The sequence below is a fragment of the Gossypium hirsutum genome, chromosome A01 (assembly GCF_007990345.1).
Source record: "Gossypium hirsutum isolate 1008001.06 chromosome A01, Gossypium_hirsutum_v2.1, whole genome shotgun sequence".
Classification (NCBI taxonomy): Eukaryota; Viridiplantae; Streptophyta; class Magnoliopsida; order Malvales; family Malvaceae; genus Gossypium; species Gossypium hirsutum.
The window spans coordinates 5,377,173-5,394,873 of record NC_053424.1 but is presented as its reverse complement, the minus strand read 5'-3'; the positions used below and the strand labels follow the sequence as shown (position 1 = coordinate 5,394,873).

General features: G+C 32.2%; 3 protein-coding genes across 6 annotated transcripts; 1 reads left to right on the top strand and 2 right to left on the bottom strand.

Annotated features, from left to right (window-relative positions):
• The first annotated feature begins 1,306 nt into the window (after positions 1–1,306).
• LOC107917216 (uncharacterized) lies at positions 1,307–5,084 on the top strand. Its single transcript, XM_016846591.2, has 6 exons — positions 1,307–1,461; positions 2,137–2,192; positions 2,304–2,428; positions 3,165–3,324; positions 3,704–4,134; positions 4,316–5,084. The coding sequence occupies exons 1-6, from the start codon at positions 1,393–1,395 to the stop codon at positions 4,879–4,881; spliced, it is 1,407 nt and encodes a 468-aa protein (XP_016702080.2). The 5' UTR covers positions 1,307–1,392; the 3' UTR covers positions 4,882–5,084.
• Positions 5,085–9,404: 4,320 nt separating this feature from the next.
• On the bottom strand, positions 9,405–13,229 carry LOC107917868 (ubiquitin domain-containing protein 1). Of its 4 annotated transcripts, none has more exons than XR_001689847.2 (5): positions 12,745–12,989; positions 11,413–11,535; positions 9,829–9,948; positions 9,558–9,673; positions 9,405–9,458 (listed from the first exon to the last, which is right to left on the bottom strand). XR_001689847.2 is itself a non-coding variant. In XM_016847237.2 (5 exons), exons 1-4 carry the CDS (start codon positions 12,779–12,781, stop codon positions 9,609–9,611), a joined length of 345 nt encoding a protein of 114 aa, XP_016702726.1. In that variant the 5' UTR covers positions 12,782–12,989; the 3' UTR covers positions 9,405–9,458; positions 9,567–9,608. The 4 variants fall into 4 exon arrangements, 3 of the variants coding, with proteins under 3 accessions (XP_016702726.1, XP_016702728.1, XP_016702725.1); XM_016847237.2 differs by having other exon boundaries at positions 9,567–9,673; XM_016847239.2 differs by having other exon boundaries at positions 9,574–9,673.
• A 3,558-nt stretch (positions 13,230–16,787) lies between these two features.
• On the bottom strand, positions 16,788–17,351 carry LOC107917215 (dirigent protein 15). The gene has a single exon (XM_041077259.1). The coding sequence runs from the start codon at positions 17,349–17,351 to the stop codon at positions 16,788–16,790; it is 564 nt and encodes a 187-aa protein (XP_040933193.1).
• Between the last annotated feature and the right edge of the window lie 350 nt (positions 17,352–17,701).

Genomic DNA, 17,701 nt, shown 5'->3' with positions numbered 1-17,701 from the left:
AAATAAAGTATTTTATCAATTGGTGAATGGTGTTGTGGTAAAATAACTTGTCTTTTGTTTTTGTTTTTTTTTGTTAAATCAAGTTTCAACTTTTAAATATAAACAATCTCTTCTTTTTTCTTTCACTCTTTTGAAAAAAACAATGATGTATTTCCGATAGAGGTGTTCATGGTCCGGGCCGAGTTTAGGTCGGGTTTAACTAAAAAATCATACTCATTTATTGGGCTCGGGCCCGGCCGGGCCTAAAATTTTGCCCAAGCTCGACTCGGTTAAAAATACTAAAACCCGAGCCTGGCCCGGCCCGGCCGTATTAATTTTTTATATTATTTTTTATTATTTTTAAATATATATAATACATCAAAAATACTAAAAATATCAAAATAAATATTTCCCAACAAATTGAAAATAAATTTTGAAAAATATGTAGACTTAAGTAACACTAAGATAAATGCAACTTAACAAGCAAATGATTATAAAATAATAAAAAAATTAACAAATGCCTTTAAAATAATAAAAAAGTTAATAATAAAATAAATTTTATACAATATCCAACAAAATAATAGCAACATAATAGTAAAATGGTAGCAAAATATGAAGAAAACAACAAGAAAATAGCATTCAAAAATAAAAAAAAAATATAGATTTTTTTTGTCATTTAGTGAATTCGGGCCGGACCCGGGCTAAAAATACCTTACTCGAGGCCCGGCTCATTTTTTAAACGGGCCTTTTTTTTTTGTCCAAGCCCATTTTTCGGGCCTATATTTTTGCCCAAATCCTCCCACATTTCGGGAAGGCCTTCAGGCCGGGCCGGGTAGCCCGACCATGCACACCTCTAATTTTCGACATATTTTGATATTTTTTTTACCTATGTTGATAATATGTTATAATCTTGATATTCTTGATGCATTAAATATAAATTTAAATATATTAAATGTATAAAATTCTTTTAATTTTTATTAAAAAATTAATTTAAAATTTAGTGACTAAATTAAAAATTAATGAATTACATTATTAAGATAGCTAAAGTGTATTAATTTTAAAAATTTAGAGGGTAAAGTTGTTAAAATAAAGTTGATGCTTTTCTTAAAAAAGAAAAGGTTGATACTTATATTTATATATAAAAGATAATAATTTATATATATATAAATATATATTTGTTTCTATAAAGTTGAGTTTTTTTTTTTTACATTAATAATCGGCGACAGAAAGGTACTTGCGCCCCCACAAAGTCACGTGCAAATTCGAATAGTCACGTGCAAACATTAACCACTGGTATCCCTATGTTAATTTCCAGGTAGCTACAAGCAATGGCGGGAAAGTTAGAGCCGTTATTAGAGGGAAAATCTCCCAAATCAGATTTCAAAACCGTCCCAAGAGAAAAAAGAAAAGAAAATGACCCAAATTGAAACCCTAGGTATTCTTGAAGAGATCCAAGCTCTCGTCTCCGATAAACTTCAAGTCGTAAGTTCTGTTATCTTAGATTTTATTTTTACTTTACTTTCGTATTGGCTTAATTTGTTGGTTTGCTTCCGGGATTTTGCTAATAGTAATATTCTCTTTTGCAAATTTTGATTTCTTTTCTTTTCCTCTTGTGGTAATAAATTCACGGGTTTTATCCATTTTCTTGCTTTTTTTTACTGATCTTTTTAGTGCATCAATTGGTTTTTGGGTCGGGGTTTTAAATGGAGTCTCTTTTGATTACATATGTAACTAGCAGGAAATTTCTTCCTATTCCCTTTTTCATGTTATTTGTTTGTTTCTTTATTTGATAGATTTGGGGATTAAAGGAAGATGATAATTTTAAAGTAAAACCAACAGAATTTACAACTTTTCTTTAGAGTATTTCGATTTGGTAAGATGGTAATTCTGTTCCAAGGAGGCTTTGTATAGTACAGTCTTTGGAAGAAGTGATTCGTTGTTTGCAGTTTGAATGGAGATTTTGATAAATACAAAATTATGTAGTAGGACCATATTTGGCCTCTCCTTGTATTATCTTCCCGATTTATATGCTTAAATAAAATTGTCTTAGAGGAACTCTATGATAATTCAGATCAATGAAAATTCTCTCCTTTTATTTGTAGGCTAGAATTTTTGTTCAAAGCAAGGACTTCACATTCAAAGTGAATTTCTTTTCAGGTATCCTACAAGTGGTTGAGTCGTCATTTTCTGGTCTCATCCAACGTTGCAAAGAGGTAAAATTCTCCCGCCAAGAATGTAGTTAAAGTTTCCATGCACTTTAAGTAGCCATGTACATCAAGAATCATATAGATAATGTTTTCCAACTCACCGATAGTTGTACTTAGATTGCTTGCTGAGTTTGTTGAAAAGCATGGAAGTGGATTAGAAGTTGTATATAGTTTGTCTGGCTGGTTGAAGAACTCTCCATCAAACTATCATATTCAGCTTGTATCAAGACATAAACTTTCAGGTTAGACTTCCCATGGAAATTTCATCTGGTTCTACTTATTCTAATACATCTGCAGTTAGGGTGTAATAGCCTTTACATGTGTGATTGTGTAAAAGTTGCAGGATCATATTTCTTGGAATAGATGAACCACATATAGTAGGGTAGTCATGGTCAAAGTAGATTGTAGTTCATTCAACTGTTGATATCCATTATATCTATAATGCTAACTTGAATCTACATTCTTCCTCATGATTTTCTCTTATAATTCCAAGTTTATATATATTCCCCGTTAAAAGAAGAGAGTTATTTTCTGAGAAATCTTCATTCACTTGACTAACTGACCTGTTATTCCTGTTTCATAATTAAGGCTCATGAAGGAGCATTTACAACTGTACAATGCAAATTTAAGTACAGTTATATACAAGAAACAGGATAGTTGCTTTTCACATTTTATTTAACTTCAACATTTTCAGTATTGCTGGAAAGCTTCCTTCATATCAGTTTCCTTTTACTTAGAAGTTACCTTTTATCAAACCATGCCTCCTCCATGTGAAGAGAGATGTATCAAGTACATTTTCAATATTGCCAATATACTATTGAGTTTATCAGTGTTTTAAGATGCTTTAGGTGGTTTTTGGTATATTATATTAATCCTCTAGATGTTTGTCTTCTTATGCCATAATAATATTTATGTTGTTGGGATATCAAAATTAGGTAAATAATTAATGGAAATTCTTTTTTCCTGAATTTCTTGCAGAAGCCAAGCAAGAATATGATGGCAATTGCAGAGCTGATGTATACAGTGTGCAAGTTTGCATTCCAGAGGACCCAGCTGCAATTTGGAATACTGAATTTCTACAAGCTGAAGAGCTCTTCAAGCGGCCTGCCCCAGTGGATAATTGCTTGAGAGATAATAGGTATCCTACTTCCGTAAAGTGATCATCACAGCACAAGGAGAGAATTATATTTCAATGTCATTAGTGGTTCCTCCGTGTTAATCACTTTTTTCTGGTCCTTGTAGTTTCCATTCAGATGTTTAGTTACTTATCTATACATTTAGTGGAGGTTCAAGTAGCCTGTTTGTTTACAGACACTTTTTTGGAATAGAAAACCACACAAGAGTAATAGTCTGGTTTGGGGGCAGGGGCTGATGGGAGGGGTTGGTTGAGTCAAGAGACATGAAGTCAGCTCATATAGTCCTAAAATCTAGGTGAAAGTAAAATGATAGTTCCTTAATCAGATGAATATTTACATCTGTCTGCCATGTGTATATCTTATCCTTAATGTTTTCTTCAGGTTCTGTGGGATTTCAGCTTCATTTGTCAAGCGCAATGTTGATGGAACTACTGCAAGGGTTGCTGCTGCACAACCAGATAGTGCGGGAACCTCAGGACCATCCAAACAGAATTCTTCTCAAACCAACGCAGCTTTACCATCTCAACAAAATAAAGTTCTGCAATCAAGCTCAAAAGTTGCTCAGCATACTCCCATTATGGTAAAAGATGTCAAAAGCGATGGTATTCGTGAAGTCCATAATCTGGCCGTCAAGCCTTCTACTGATAAAAAGAAAACTACTTCCTTGCCTTCTAATAAAAACAAAGATCAGAATGGTAAAAGCTCCACTGGAAATGAAGGTTCATTAGCAACTTTATGGGGTCGTGCATGTACAAAACCAAAGTCCAGTTCTGTGCCAGAAGTTGGTTGCGATTCCATCCAAAATTTCAATGGTGTGTTTACTCCTTGTTATATGAATTTCTTTAAGTGCATTCTATAAATTATAAAGCAAACTTGTATTCATCAACCTAAGACTCATTACTTGGGTGCTTCTGCTATTTAAATTTCTTCTTTTCTTTTATATTCATAGCTGGCTGGTTTTCTTATTTTTGTAATTTCCTTTTAAATTACTAGGAACTGCAGATGCACAAATTTGTGCTCGTGAAGCAGTAGAAGACGAGAACAGTGACCTTGACGCTTATGAGGTTAATTTCAGGAGAGCTTCTTATGGTGAAGGCAATAAGAAGCGGAGGGTAGTTTTTGATTTCTCAGATGAAGATGAGAATGAAGATGCTGTCAATCTAGCTTCACCTGATCCCCCTGAAAGGAAATCACTTTTAGGTTCAGAACAAGATTCTAAAACTTTGGTTCCAGAGAGGCCCAATTCAATTGTAGACAAGCCAAACAAGGATGAAGTAAATATTAAGGAAGAGACAATGACTGATGGAGAACCCAATATATCATTGAGGGAAGAAACTTCACTTGTCAGCAAACGCACAAATGGTAGAAATTCTGTGGTTAAGCTTGAGAGCCAGCTTCCTGACACTGCTCCAAATAAGATGGATGAAGTGACTGATGCTGCACCCAATTCACCTAAAAGGAGTGTTGACACCATTTTTTGGATGAAAACGGGGTCGACTTGGATTTTAAAAAAGAATGAAAACGGGAGTCGCCACCAATCCTTTTTTGACGAGGTGTGATCGGGTCACCTCAAAAAGTGGTTGTTTTTAATAAATGATTTAATTTTATTAAAACAACGATTTTGGTCTACGAAATTCAGAAAAATGAGTTCGGGAGTCGGTTACGCACGAGGAAGGATTAGCACCCTCGATACGCCCAAAATTGGTACCTAGTTGATTAATTGGTGTCTTAGTGTCGAAAATTGAAAACTCAAAAAGAATTTAAAATACAATCCCTCCTTATATTGTTATTTTAAAATTACTCAAATAAATCAAAATGGAAAATGCTTCCTTATCTCGAAGTAACAAGATGTCACGTCCAATAAGTTAGGATACAACACATCGTAATTTCGAGAGTAAGCTTGCCTTTAGTTTTTGTTTAAACCTCATTTATTTTAAATTTTAAAAAGGGTATTCGATTACTTAGAATCAACGAGAAAAGGATCGAAGCTCAGTAAGTTAGGGCACGATTTTCTCGAATTTTCAAAATGCATGACATTGCCTTATTTGGAAAATTTTGCTTTTGAATAGTAGCGAATGCAATATTCAAGCAACATGTGTTATTTATCTAGGTTAAAATAAGGTGATCTATTGGATAAATACATTGAGGTTTAATTCGCGAGGCAAAGATATGAAATAAAATATGGTATGACATAGAACAATGATCCACGCATAAAATATTCCACAAGTGCATGGCAATAATATGAACGTGAGTAAGCAAATTTACATACATGCAATAGCGATAATCATGCAACATTCAAATAATAGCGTCGATAACTAAAAAAGCCAATGGATTAAATGGTAAAAGATATAAGGCAAACTTAAATGCATAAAATGTAAACAAATTTACGAATAATAACAAACGAATTTAAAATGAATAGCGTGAAAAAGAAATTTACTATAAACAATGTACAAAATAAATTAAAAAATAGAGTATGTGTAAAAGAGATTTTTAAAATAGTTAATATACGAGACATCAAAGAAATAACTAGTATGTATATATATATGAAAAATGGATATAATAATTTAAAATTTGATAATATATATTTATATAAATTTTAAAGTAAATAAATAAACAATTTCAAATGAATAATACATAAAGCGAGTTTAAAATAAATAATGTAGAAGAATTTTAAAATCTATATTATACAAAGCAAATAAAAAAATCATATGAAATATTTTAAAATAGATAAATATATACAAATAAAAGTGTAAAATATGGAATAAGTAGAATGGGTCTAAAATAAGGTATATAAAATAATTTTAAAATAAATAATATACAATTTAATTTAAAGGTAATAAATAAGAAGTTTAAAATATATAATACGTAAAAGAATTAAAAATAGACAATATAAATATGTTTTATAATGTTAATAGTTCAAAGGTAATATAAAGAGAGTTATCCGAAATACATAATATACAATAATTTAAAATATAAAATAATTTGAAATAAATATATAACAATTTTTAAAGAATTATAAATATATAAAAAGCTTGAAATAAACTATATGTATATATATAATAGGTAAGGAATAAAAAATAAATAATACATATAAAATAGATTAAGGTAACAAATATACATAGAGCAGGTTAAAATAAATAATAAGAATTTGAATAAACAGTACATTAAAATAAGCTAGAATAGGTGTAAATAAATAACATATAAAATATTTGAAATAACATATAAATGAAACATTTAAGAAAGGGTTAATAGATGAATTAAATAGATTTAGGACATGGCTAAAAACGAATTAAAATTCGGGGTTTAAAAGTATAAATATTGGAAAGTTAATTAGGGATCAAAACGAAAACTAAACAGGATCCGAGGGCTAAATTTTAAAAACAAAAGAAGACAAAAAATGGGCTTGATTGAATGGGGGTTGCGAAGGAGAAGGACCAATCGCATAAATATCCCTTTTAGGGAGAATTCACAACCCCCAGTACACCAACGGCACCGTTCCATATGACTTAAAACAAAAAAAGTTCCTCTTTTTTCTATTTTGTTGGTTCCTCTTTGAATTTCCAAGAGAAAAAAAACAAAAACTTTTTCTTTTCCCCCCTTTTCGTTTTCGTTTCTTCTCTGCTAGGGTGATGCACCCATCATCGCGCCGCCACCAGACCACCTCCCCTCCACCATGGACGGTGGTCGGAGAGGTGCTAAATGGCCCTTTTAGCCCTTGTTCGTGGCAAAAAACAAATAAAAGAGGACGCTTTGGTCCTTTTACCAAACCGACGCACCCGCCAAAGCCGAGACCAAACCTTGAAAGGTTTTGAGGCCCTTGGTGCCGGTGAAACACCCTTGGCGACGGTAGAGCGTAGGACCACTCAGGTAAGTTTATTCCTCTTTCTTTTTATTTAAAAGATTTGTGTTTAGAAATAAAATAAAAATGAAAGAAACAAGAAACGAAAATATCTAATGAAAGATTGAAAACCTTCGAAGTTTCTGTTCTGCCTTGTATTTTCAGTGTGCGTACCCCAGAGAAGGGATATCCTTTTTCGCTTTTTAAAGCCGGATTACAATATTTTACATCCATTTTTCTTATCGTTTTGCTATTTGTTTCTTTTATTTGTCATTTTTTTCTTGTTTTTTTTTTTACTGCTCGCGTGTTCCTCTCTTTGCAGGTGTGTCAGAGGCATGTGAGGCCGGTGGTTGGTGCCCTGAGCGGTGGTGGCGCACGCGGCAGAAAAGGCATGCGGCGGCTGAGGCTGAAGGAGGCTAAGGTTGCTGAAAAATCTTAAGCAAATGGGCTTATTATTTGGGCTAGGGTTTGATGTAAATTGGGCTTGGGTAATTTAGTTTGGGCCAGGCATAATTGGGCTTGTACAAGGAGGAAGATGATAAAAACACATATCGATGACCATGGAGGAGAAGGTAAATCCAATGCCTAGCCTCTCTCCAAGAGTGCTGTTTTCCTTTTCCCCCTGTCAGTTCATCAATTTAGATAATTTCATTGCCCGTTCTTTCTTATGAGAAATGCAGAAATTGGTGTTTGTACATTTGTACCCCCCTTTCCCCCTTACATGCAATAAAATGAAGCAAACAATAATAGTAGTGCTAATTCAAAAGAGTATATCTTCTCATAAATTTTTTTTCATTTATGCTAATATTAGTAAATGAGGTAGTTTGGGAAGGCGAAGAGACAGAGGTGAAGAAAGTTGAAAATCATATGCCGAAGAAAGTTGGAAGTGGAACAACCAATGCTGAAGCCAATACTGTTACAAATACCACTAACAGGTTATGCTATTTTCTGTTTATTTTTATTTTTGCTAGTTCTCATGTTGCTATTTAGCAGAAGTGCATTTGACAATTGCTTATATGTCCTTTTCTTTTTGCCATGAAGTGCTTCTCTAAGCCAGTACATCTTTGTTTGAAAAATAACCAGCTGTTTGGTTTTATTCGTATTTTCCTGCTAGTGAACATTCTGTTTAGTTGTACAGGTTTCCAGGTTGGGGCAGTGATTTAGTTGACATTCTAGTTATTTGAAACTCAGCAACCAAATATGTATAATCTTTTTCAGGATTCTCACTTTGGAAAACCGATTTAATCTCTCATGTTTTCCTTGTTTTTCTCCCTCTTTCCTCCTGCCATACATGAGAACCGATAAAACTAAAGCCTAATTATTTCCCGAAAATAGGTCCTAGGTTGAAGGGTTAACAATCTTTGCTAGAACATCAAAAAGGAAATAAGCCAACAGGGATTCCTGTGACAGTTTTAACTATAATTCATTGTGTTATCGTATAAAATTGTGTAGCCCAACTGTAGGGGACTAAAGATGAAGAAAACAGTGGAAAAGTGGGAGAAGGGATGGTATAATCTCTCTACAATATGTAATGCTTTTACTACTTCAAGCAATTGAAATATAATTGTTAGGTTACTAAGCTGTGTTGTCAATGAGATTGATAGCCTTCATTGAGGCCAATATTTGCTTCTATCATGTAGATGTTTTATTTCAATTTACATTTTTAGTAGGGTGGCAGGGTGGTCTTAACTTTTAGAGTTGTTGATGCAGGCCTAGTGCACCCCAAAGGTCTCCTGCTGTTGGAAGCACTGCACCATCTAATCCCGGAGGCAAAGCCGGAAACAAGAAGGCTGGAAATGCAAAGGATCCTAAGCAAGGCAACATTCTATCTTTCTTCAAAAAGGCTTGATCACAGTGATACCAACAAGCAACTGAGCCGGAAATACATTTTCATGTATATTTTAATGTATTATTATGAAGATGTATACTGCATGTTCATGTAGGATAGTCTGATAGAAGACTTCCATATGAGGGATTTAACATGACTAAACGCTGTTTGATTCTATTTCTTTACCTTTTGGAATGAAGAGCAGTGCCCTAATGAATTCATTTTATGATTCGACACTTTATTTTTCATTGAACAAAAAATTTAACTTACATACAAGATATTATGTCATTGCATTGACTCAACTCAGTTATTTAATTCGTTTTGGTAAAATCTTATACATAGTCTTCAAGTTCAAACAAGGGCCAAACAAAAACTATCTCTACACAAAAGCTCAGAGAAGAACTATGACATCTTGATTGAAACCAATGTTTATGCCTTTTGATCATTTCATCAGAGAAACTTACAGCAACCTAGTGAACATCGAAAGTAAACACAAAGTTAAAAAGGAACATAAATTGAGCGGCCTTAAGTTCATAAAGGGGTTTGAAGAAGATGAGAGAATCATATACATGATTTACATTAAACCTTAGCGTGCATTGCACTCTTTATTCTCTCTATTTTCAACTCTCTTGGATCAAATTGGTTGGCTCACTCAAAACATACTTTGGTAGTTCATACTTGGCACCTGCAAAGAAGAGTTAGTGAAAGCATGTTAGAAGAAATTTCATTCCGGAATATGTGACATTCAGAAAGTTAACTATTTCCAAGGAGGATGAATCATAGGGGTGTTGAAGGAGGCTTGACTGGTTTTCAAGTTTTGATTCAACAAGGTTTCATTACCTCTTTCATCGTAGCAGATAGTTAAATCGGCAGATTGCACTATGACCCCTGCACTGTCCACAATAGCTTGAGCAAATGTTAAATCCTGTTTAGTAGCAGCTTTAAGTGCATCCCAGATCTCTAGCGTCCAGGAAGTTGACATTTACATTCCAGATCCATGTGAAGATAACCAAGTTATTAACATATAAACAGATTAAAAGTAAACATGCTTTATAATAAGTAGAAGGCACCATGGCTTTTTTCAGTTCACTTTCAATCATCTACTTCTAATGTTCTGTTCTACAATAAAACTAGATTGCATTTTAGCAAAGAAACCATATTTCCTGATGAGACCAGAAATTGAAGACATACAGCCTGTGATATTTATTCCAATATTTAAATGAAAAAAATGGTATTATTATTTGAGTTTCCTGCTTGGTTCTCTTTTCTTCTCTATTTCTTTTAAACTCTGCCCTTAGTCAATCCAGTATTTTTCTTTGATTTTCCTGCAACTCCTATTACACTTTTTTTTTTCCTTGCTTGGAAGACATACTTCCTTCTTGCAATCATAATACTGTTCAGTAGTCAAATATTAGTAAACCGACTACTGTTATTAAGTACTGAGAGTTCGTACTCACTCTAGGGATTTTCAAAAATCATTATAGGATTTTAGTAAGCCTGATTTTGGTTAAAATAAGTGGAACTAAAAAGGCTGTTCTCCTAAAACACAAGCGTCGTAAGGGTTACAAACTGTGTCTTCTTTAACTCAATATGATTTACGCTGCCTTTGTATTTAAGTTGGCAGGAACTCCTAAATAGAAATGTTTAGCTTGGAAATCACATCTATGGAGAACCTTCCCATGAAACCTATAGTTCCAGTTAATGACTCCATTCTAATCAATCAAACACTAAGTCTAATAAAATAAATAAATAAAGCTAAAGCCAACACCAACAAATTATAAATCATAAGAACATTGCTAAGAGGAAGCTAAAACCTGCTGAATACACATGTTTTTCTCTCAGTTTTTCTTTCATTTTCCTTTTGGGCTATAAAATTGAAATTAGGCTGAATAGTGAAAGAGTTGGTCTACCTAATTTATACTTTCCAGTTTCTGTTGATTTACATGCATGCTCAAGTAATCTTAGTGGTAACCAAAGCTCTTAACATTGTATATCAGGGCCAAGGAACTTAAAATGAACAAGAAAATAACTCACTACATCAATCCAAGTATCTAACTACAATAATTTCATATCTACAATTCTTGGTCTGACTTCAGAACCAACTTGAAATGGCATATATCATTTCACTTTGATTCAGTTTTCCATAGAAACAGATCCCCACCTAAGTAGGAAAGCATATTGGCGGATCAGTTGCCTTTATCAGATTATCCACTCAGTGTTTCAGCATTTTCTGAATTTCCCCTAACTCATACAGTAAAGGAAAAGAAAAAGACCTTTTCCCTTTGGTCAACTTGAGATCAACAAAATTTCTTCTCACCCACAAAATTGATAATCGTGGAAAGATACTCATAATCTTATGCATGGAAACCTAACGGTTGATTTCTAGAAACAAAATCATTACTGGTTATATGTCATAGGTACAACCTTTACTGCCACCATAATGAGGTGCAGTGTCCCAAAACTCTTCACGCATCTGCTCAAGTTGAGACTTCGTTATCGGCTGAGGATGTTTCCAGGGCTTGGGCTTCCGGATCTTTTTCACATTCCCTATCAGAGCCAAAAGAGTTCACTATATCATTTACTACACATACACTTCAAATGCAAATCTAAAAGCATGATTTCATACTGCATGTTTGCCAGAAAGAGTTAGTTAGTTAGCGGATGGTAAAAAGAAACTAACCACCCAAACACTCAAGCACTACTTCTTTTGAAGATAGCATGCTTGGAGCTCAAACTAGGAAAAAGTTTCCTACGTGATAAGAATCCGGCACTTAACTCAATCGGTTTATATAGCCATGCTTAAGAGGCATTCAGCAAGTCCCGGATTAGAATCCTAGCATCCACTATCCCTTCTCTACGCAATATGAGACCGTCTTTGGACTGAAAATAAAGTTTCCTATATGATTATGAATTGTGCTAAACTGATCCATTGTCATACATATGACAATAACATGAATGAATATATAATTATATAGCCCATTTCATGCAGCCAAGGCATTAGTCCTTTTTCTTTCTCATAATTTGATCATCAATCTCCAAACTTTCAACTATTGAATCTCGATACAATAGAAAAATACTAATAAATAAATAAACAATGTAGTTGCTTGCAACTCCAAAAATGCAAGTTTTCTTTATTGAAAAATCTAAATGGAACACATTAGAAAATTTTCAGAAACATTTGGAAAACAAATTGAGTACTAATTGCAAGCTAATAATAGAACATTCAAATCATCGTCCCAAATTTAGCCCCATTTTTCTTCTACTTTCTCTTTTTCAGTCTATAACAACATTATTTATACTATGAAAAGGAATAAGTCAGAAATTTCAATCTTTTAGCTGTTACATGAATATATAGATGATAGATATTTCAATCACGGCTCCAACATTATGGTTTGTTTTTGTTTTTATATCATCCATAGGAAGAAAAAGAAAAAAAAACAAAGAGACTATAATTATCACACAATCGAATAACCAAAATGCTATCTATATCTTAAAATGAACGAAAAAACACTACAAATTGAAACAAAAATTTTAAAAAGAAAAAGAAATTCAAGCGGAAGCCTTTTAGCTGCTTAGGAAATATCAGAAACTTTACTTGTTCAATATACCATTTAACTTGCTTAACTCCAAAGTTTTCTTGAGCTCAAATAAATCAAAGATGTTGTCATTGTTTTTCAAGCTTCCAACTTTCCCGACGATTTTCTCAGTAACCAAGCAAGAAAAACCAGAAGAAAAAACAAAGTAAAATAGACTCACCGTCTCCTTTGGCCGGCGTCGATCCAGCACAGCCCATTCCACTTTTCTTCTAAAAGCCCAAAATCTCACAATTTTCGAAACCCAAAAAAGGAATTTTCTTTATGTTTTCAAAGCAAATTCTTGTTGATTGAAATTTGATTGAAGTCAAAGTTGGTCTGACAAGAGAGAAAAGAAGATGAGATGTGTTCCGGTGATAAAGCCTGAGATTTTCCGGCGACTTCAATTAAATTCTTAAAAGAGAAAAAAAAAACACAAGCGATTTGTTCAAGGCTTAATATATAGATTGACCCCTAAACTTTGCACTTTTCTCAAATTGGCACCTAAAATTTTTATATCACATTGATTCTTAAGGTTGGCATTTGTTACTCAAATCGATCCCTATGATTAACACCAAACCCATCCCTATTGTTAACGTTTAGTTTTTTTAAGGATTAATATATAGATTGACCTCTGAACTTGGCAACAATTAGCCCCTAAATGTTTTTTTAATCATATTGGCCCTAAGGTTGGCATGCATTATACAAATTCACCCCTACACTAGCACAATTTGTTACATGGACAAGTACAGGGGCGACATGTAGAGAAATAAAGAGAGCATACGTGGATTCATCTTCAATTATTCTTAACAATTTTTTAAAAAAAAATATCTTAAAATTTTGAAAAAAGATTTAAAATTTTTAAAAGATATTATAAATTATAAAACTCCAAAAACTGAATATATAAAAATTTAAAATAAAAAAAATTAAAGTTAAAATTTAACATCTAAAAGCTTACTCTTTAAATATTTAACTTAAAAAATAAAAAATCTAAAAATATATAACAAATAAAATTTAAAAAATATAAAAAAAATAAATAATCAATTTTTTAAAAATATTATAAAAAAATTGATCGGACGTTGACTGAAGTTAACCAAACTTGACCAGCATTGACCGACGCTAATAAGAAATTGACAAACATCAATCGGTCCATTTTTATTTCTTTAATATTTAAAATATTTTAATTTTATATTTTTACGATTTCTTGTGATTTACTAAAAATCTAACCAAATTTATTTATTTTGAATTTTAACATATATTTTTTTGAATTTTTAACTAATACTGTTATTTTTATTTTCAATTTATATATTATTTTTTATTTTCAATTTCAATTTATATATATTTGAAGTTTTATAATTTATATATTTCATTTTTTTTCTAACAAATTTTAATTTTTATTTCAAAATTTTAAGGTTTTTAAAAACATTGTTAAAGAATAGTTAAAGATGAATCTATATGTTGTCTCTTTATTTCTTCACGTGTTAGTCCTATGTTTTTTTACATCAAAAATTAAAAAAAAAAAAAGAATCAAACAGTATCATTTTAAAGACTAATCTGTGTAACAGATGCTAATTTTAGAGATCAGTATAATATAATCTGAAAAAAACTAAAGATGAATAAGAGAAAATGTACTAAGTTCAGAGGTCAATCAGTATATAAAGTATTTGATTAATGGAAAAAAATAAATAATCGTGAATGGATTTAGAGAGGTGGTTGGCTGTCATGTTCCTTCTTCGTGACTACATTTTCTTTTATTAGTTTTTGTAACTTTTTCTTGCACTTTCCAATCATTTATTTTATCCCATATTGTACCAAATTTTACAAGTCCTTTTTATCTTTAATGTCTAGTAGTTTCGTCCTCTGAGCTCAAAATTAGGGTAAATTATAAGTATAGTGAATCAATTATGTATTTGATTCTATTTTGGTCACTTAATTATTATTTTTTTATTTAATCACTTAATTTTTCTAAATTAAATATTTTAATCAGTAATGGAACTTTAATGTGCACTTTTTTTTATTGGCCTAATAACAAATTTAGTCTTCCGATGTTTACGTATTCTCTCAATTTGATGATAAATCTAAAAAAATTTAATAAATTTAACCCTTAATATTATAAAATTGACCATTTTAGTTCTAATTCTAAAAATATTGTAAAAATATTTAAATCCCATTATGATTGTTGATGGAAACATATTATTTGACTGAAGATATGGAATTGCTAGTTCTTAGATTACTCCTGATAATCCTAGTTTAAAGAAGAAGAATTTTCTATTTATCTAAAACATAACAAATATTGATGGGAGGGGTCGTGATTAAGTGTATCTAGTTGTATGTAAGGACTTGAATGCATCTACTTTTATCAAAATAGGATTGTGAATTATGTACACAAAGACTCATTGGCAGGGTGCTAAGCAGGCGAAGACACAAGAAAATGCAGTCCTAAAACATCCGTATGGTGCTGAAATCGACCATTATCTACAAGGTAGATCTAAGTTAATAGATGACATGAGTTTGGTATCCATTATTCCTAAAAGATTATAAACAAAATATTTAAAATTCTTAAAAAATAATTGTAAATTACAAAATGTATAAATAAAAATGAAAATTTATGTAAACATTGAGAAATAAAATTTTAGAATTTTTAGAATTAAGAATTATTTTTGCAAAAACTCTTAAGTTAAAAATCTGAGTTTACATCTTAAAATTTCATTTTTCTCATCTTATTTTCTCAAAATTATTAATTTGTACCCACTGATCTTGCACTTGTAGATGCTTGGACTACTATCTAGAGGTCTGAGCCAGGGAAATCTATTATCTCCTCACCTTTATTTGTTTGTAGTTGATGTCCTATCTAGGTTGATATCTAAATCAGTCCAGTCTAGGTTAATTGTTGGGATCAGAACAAGGTATTAATGATTAGAATTTTGTATACCTGTAGGATTTTTTTGAAGGTTGTTTGTGAGTTCTTGATGGAAGGCAAGAATATTGATATTCACTGTACTATACGGCCCATCCTATTTGCATCTAAGGAGTTTATGGATGCTCAGGGAATTGTTAATGACAGACAAGTGCAACAGGAGAAGTTTTCTAAAGTTGCTTGGTCCAAGCCTCTAGAGGGATCAAAATTAAATGCGGTAAGGTATGAATAGGTGATTTGGTGCGATATGTTTAACCTCACACTATAATATTATTGTAATATTTAATTTTATCGTCGTCGCTATTTTTATACTAATAACATATGAATGTATCCTTGATTTATTTCAGTCCTAATTCAATCTTTCGTTTTTTTTTTTTATCTTTCTAAGTTTGTGGCAGGTGTTTTTGCTTTTGTATGTGTTTACATGTGTCATGGATTTTGAGGCACGTTTTTAGGAATATGCAATTCAATTGTTACGGCCAAAAAAATTATAATCAATTGTCTTAATCACATATAATTGGTATTTATATGGTTTTACAGGGCAACATGAAACTGCCTCCTAATAAAGTCAAATACTGCTTGCAATTACAACTTGGAAAACATGGTGAATCAGTTATCCCAATGGCCTTTAACAAAGATTAAAAATAAAAGAGTTTAGAATAATCCACAAATTTCCCAAATTGCAAATTATATAAATAGAGTTTTGTGAAACCTTTAAATTGATTATTTTTAACAAAATTGGACTGCAAAGAGAATAAGAAAAATAGCTACCTTGTTAGATATAGTTTTCATTTTAAAGGATTTTCGACAAGAATTAAATTAAAATGTTGTACGACAATTATATTAATTAATGAAGATTGAAGATGATTGTCATAGTGTTAACCATCATCCGTCCTGATTCGACCTACTATTTGATTAAAATCGATCTAATCGATTATTCCTTATGATTATATAACTTGCATACCATTAAGTTAGCCTGGAAGCTTCGTTAACACACAGTTCTTTAACATGCTGGTAAACTCATGTTAGGAAGACGCCTGTTGATCCTAAATGACAATATATGTTGACATGCATAAAACCTATTTGAATCTAGTACATCATATTAAAAAATCATATTTTATAAATATGAAAATAAACCCTCAAGAGGGGAAGAGAAAAACAACCACTCAACAATTACAAAATTACAATTAATTTTTAATTATATTTAACTAATTAGTAAAAAATCTTTAAAGAGTACATTAAATATAAGGCCTAGGAATATACTATTTTATTGAGCTTATTTATTAATTTTCAGTATTCTGCAATTGGGTTTAGTAATGGTACAAAGTAACATTGAACTCGACAATAGCATCCCCGATCGTGTTGCTCCAAGTGGGTCGCAAGAGGGCAAATCCTGTGGCCATCCTAAACGCACCTCTCCCTCCCACTATTGCCATTTCACGAATTGTGCTAGTAGCATCTTCGGCGGAAAAGCGTGAGAACAAACTGAAGGAGCTTCCGTTGAACCTGCCAGTGGTAAACGCAAAATCCGCATAAAAGATTGCGGTAAATTTAGTACGTTCTCGACTTAAATCTAAGTAGAGCCCTTGAGAATTTCCGATGAGCGTGGATGTTAGTTCAGACTCCATAGTGAGGGGATCATCCATTGCATACAAGGTACCGTATGTGGGCGTATCCTGGGTGGTGTTGGGACTGGCTATCGGGATTGCAGTAGCGTTCTCGCCACTGCGAATGTCGTGGAAGAAGAAGTGGAGTCGAGTAATCTTTTCCACCCGAGGACCTGCCCTAACAGTTCTGGAGTAGTATTGGCCATACACTGGTGCTACGGCAAGGCAAAATATAATTGCCCATGCAAATATCACCTGGTTTTCCATTTTTTTTTCACAATGTTTACCTAAAAATAGTTGGTTTTGACACTTGATAATGAAAAAGATAAAAATTGTTGGTTTTGTGCTTTTTGTTGCACACCTTAGGGCTTTAAATAGAATTTGTGCTGGAGATGAAGAAACAGCTTTTTTTGAATAAATCTCAGTGTGAATACGGGTAATTCTTGTGTTCCTTATCTTTCGTAAAATCATAAAATTCTGGAGAAGAGTCTAATTGTGATTGGAGAACTGAAGGAATTTTTTTTTTCTTTTTTGAGACTTAGTCACTTGGAGGTTGGTAGGAAGGAATTCAATGTTATTATTCAAATGTAATTTAGGTATGGATTCGTGGGCGGATT

Coding starts and splice junctions, on each gene's coding strand:
- LOC107917216 (XM_016846591.2), top strand. CDS start 1,393: ATGACCCAAATTGAAACCCTAGGTATTCTTGAAGAGATCCAAGCTCTC. Junction 1,462..2,136: donor TCTCCGATAAACTTCAAGTC/GTAAGTTCTGTT, acceptor ATTTCTTTTCAG/GTATCCTACAAGTGGTTGAG. Junction 4,135..4,315: donor TTCCATCCAAAATTTCAATG/GTGTGTTTACTC, acceptor TTAAATTACTAG/GAACTGCAGATGCACAAATT.
- LOC107917868 (XM_016847236.2), bottom strand. CDS start 12,781: ATGGGCTGTGCTGGATCGACGCCGGCCAAAGGAGACG. Junction 11,536..12,744: donor GACGCCGGCCAAAGGAGACG/GTGAGTCTATTT, acceptor TGGCTCTGATAG/GGAATGTGAAAAAGATCCGG. Junction 9,674..9,828: donor TATCTGCTACGATGAAAGAG/GTAATGAAACCT, acceptor TCTTCTTTGCAG/GTGCCAAGTATGAACTACCA.
- LOC107917215 (XM_041077259.1), bottom strand. CDS start 17,351: ATGGAAAACCAGGTGATATTTGCATGGGCAATTATATTTTGCCTTGCC.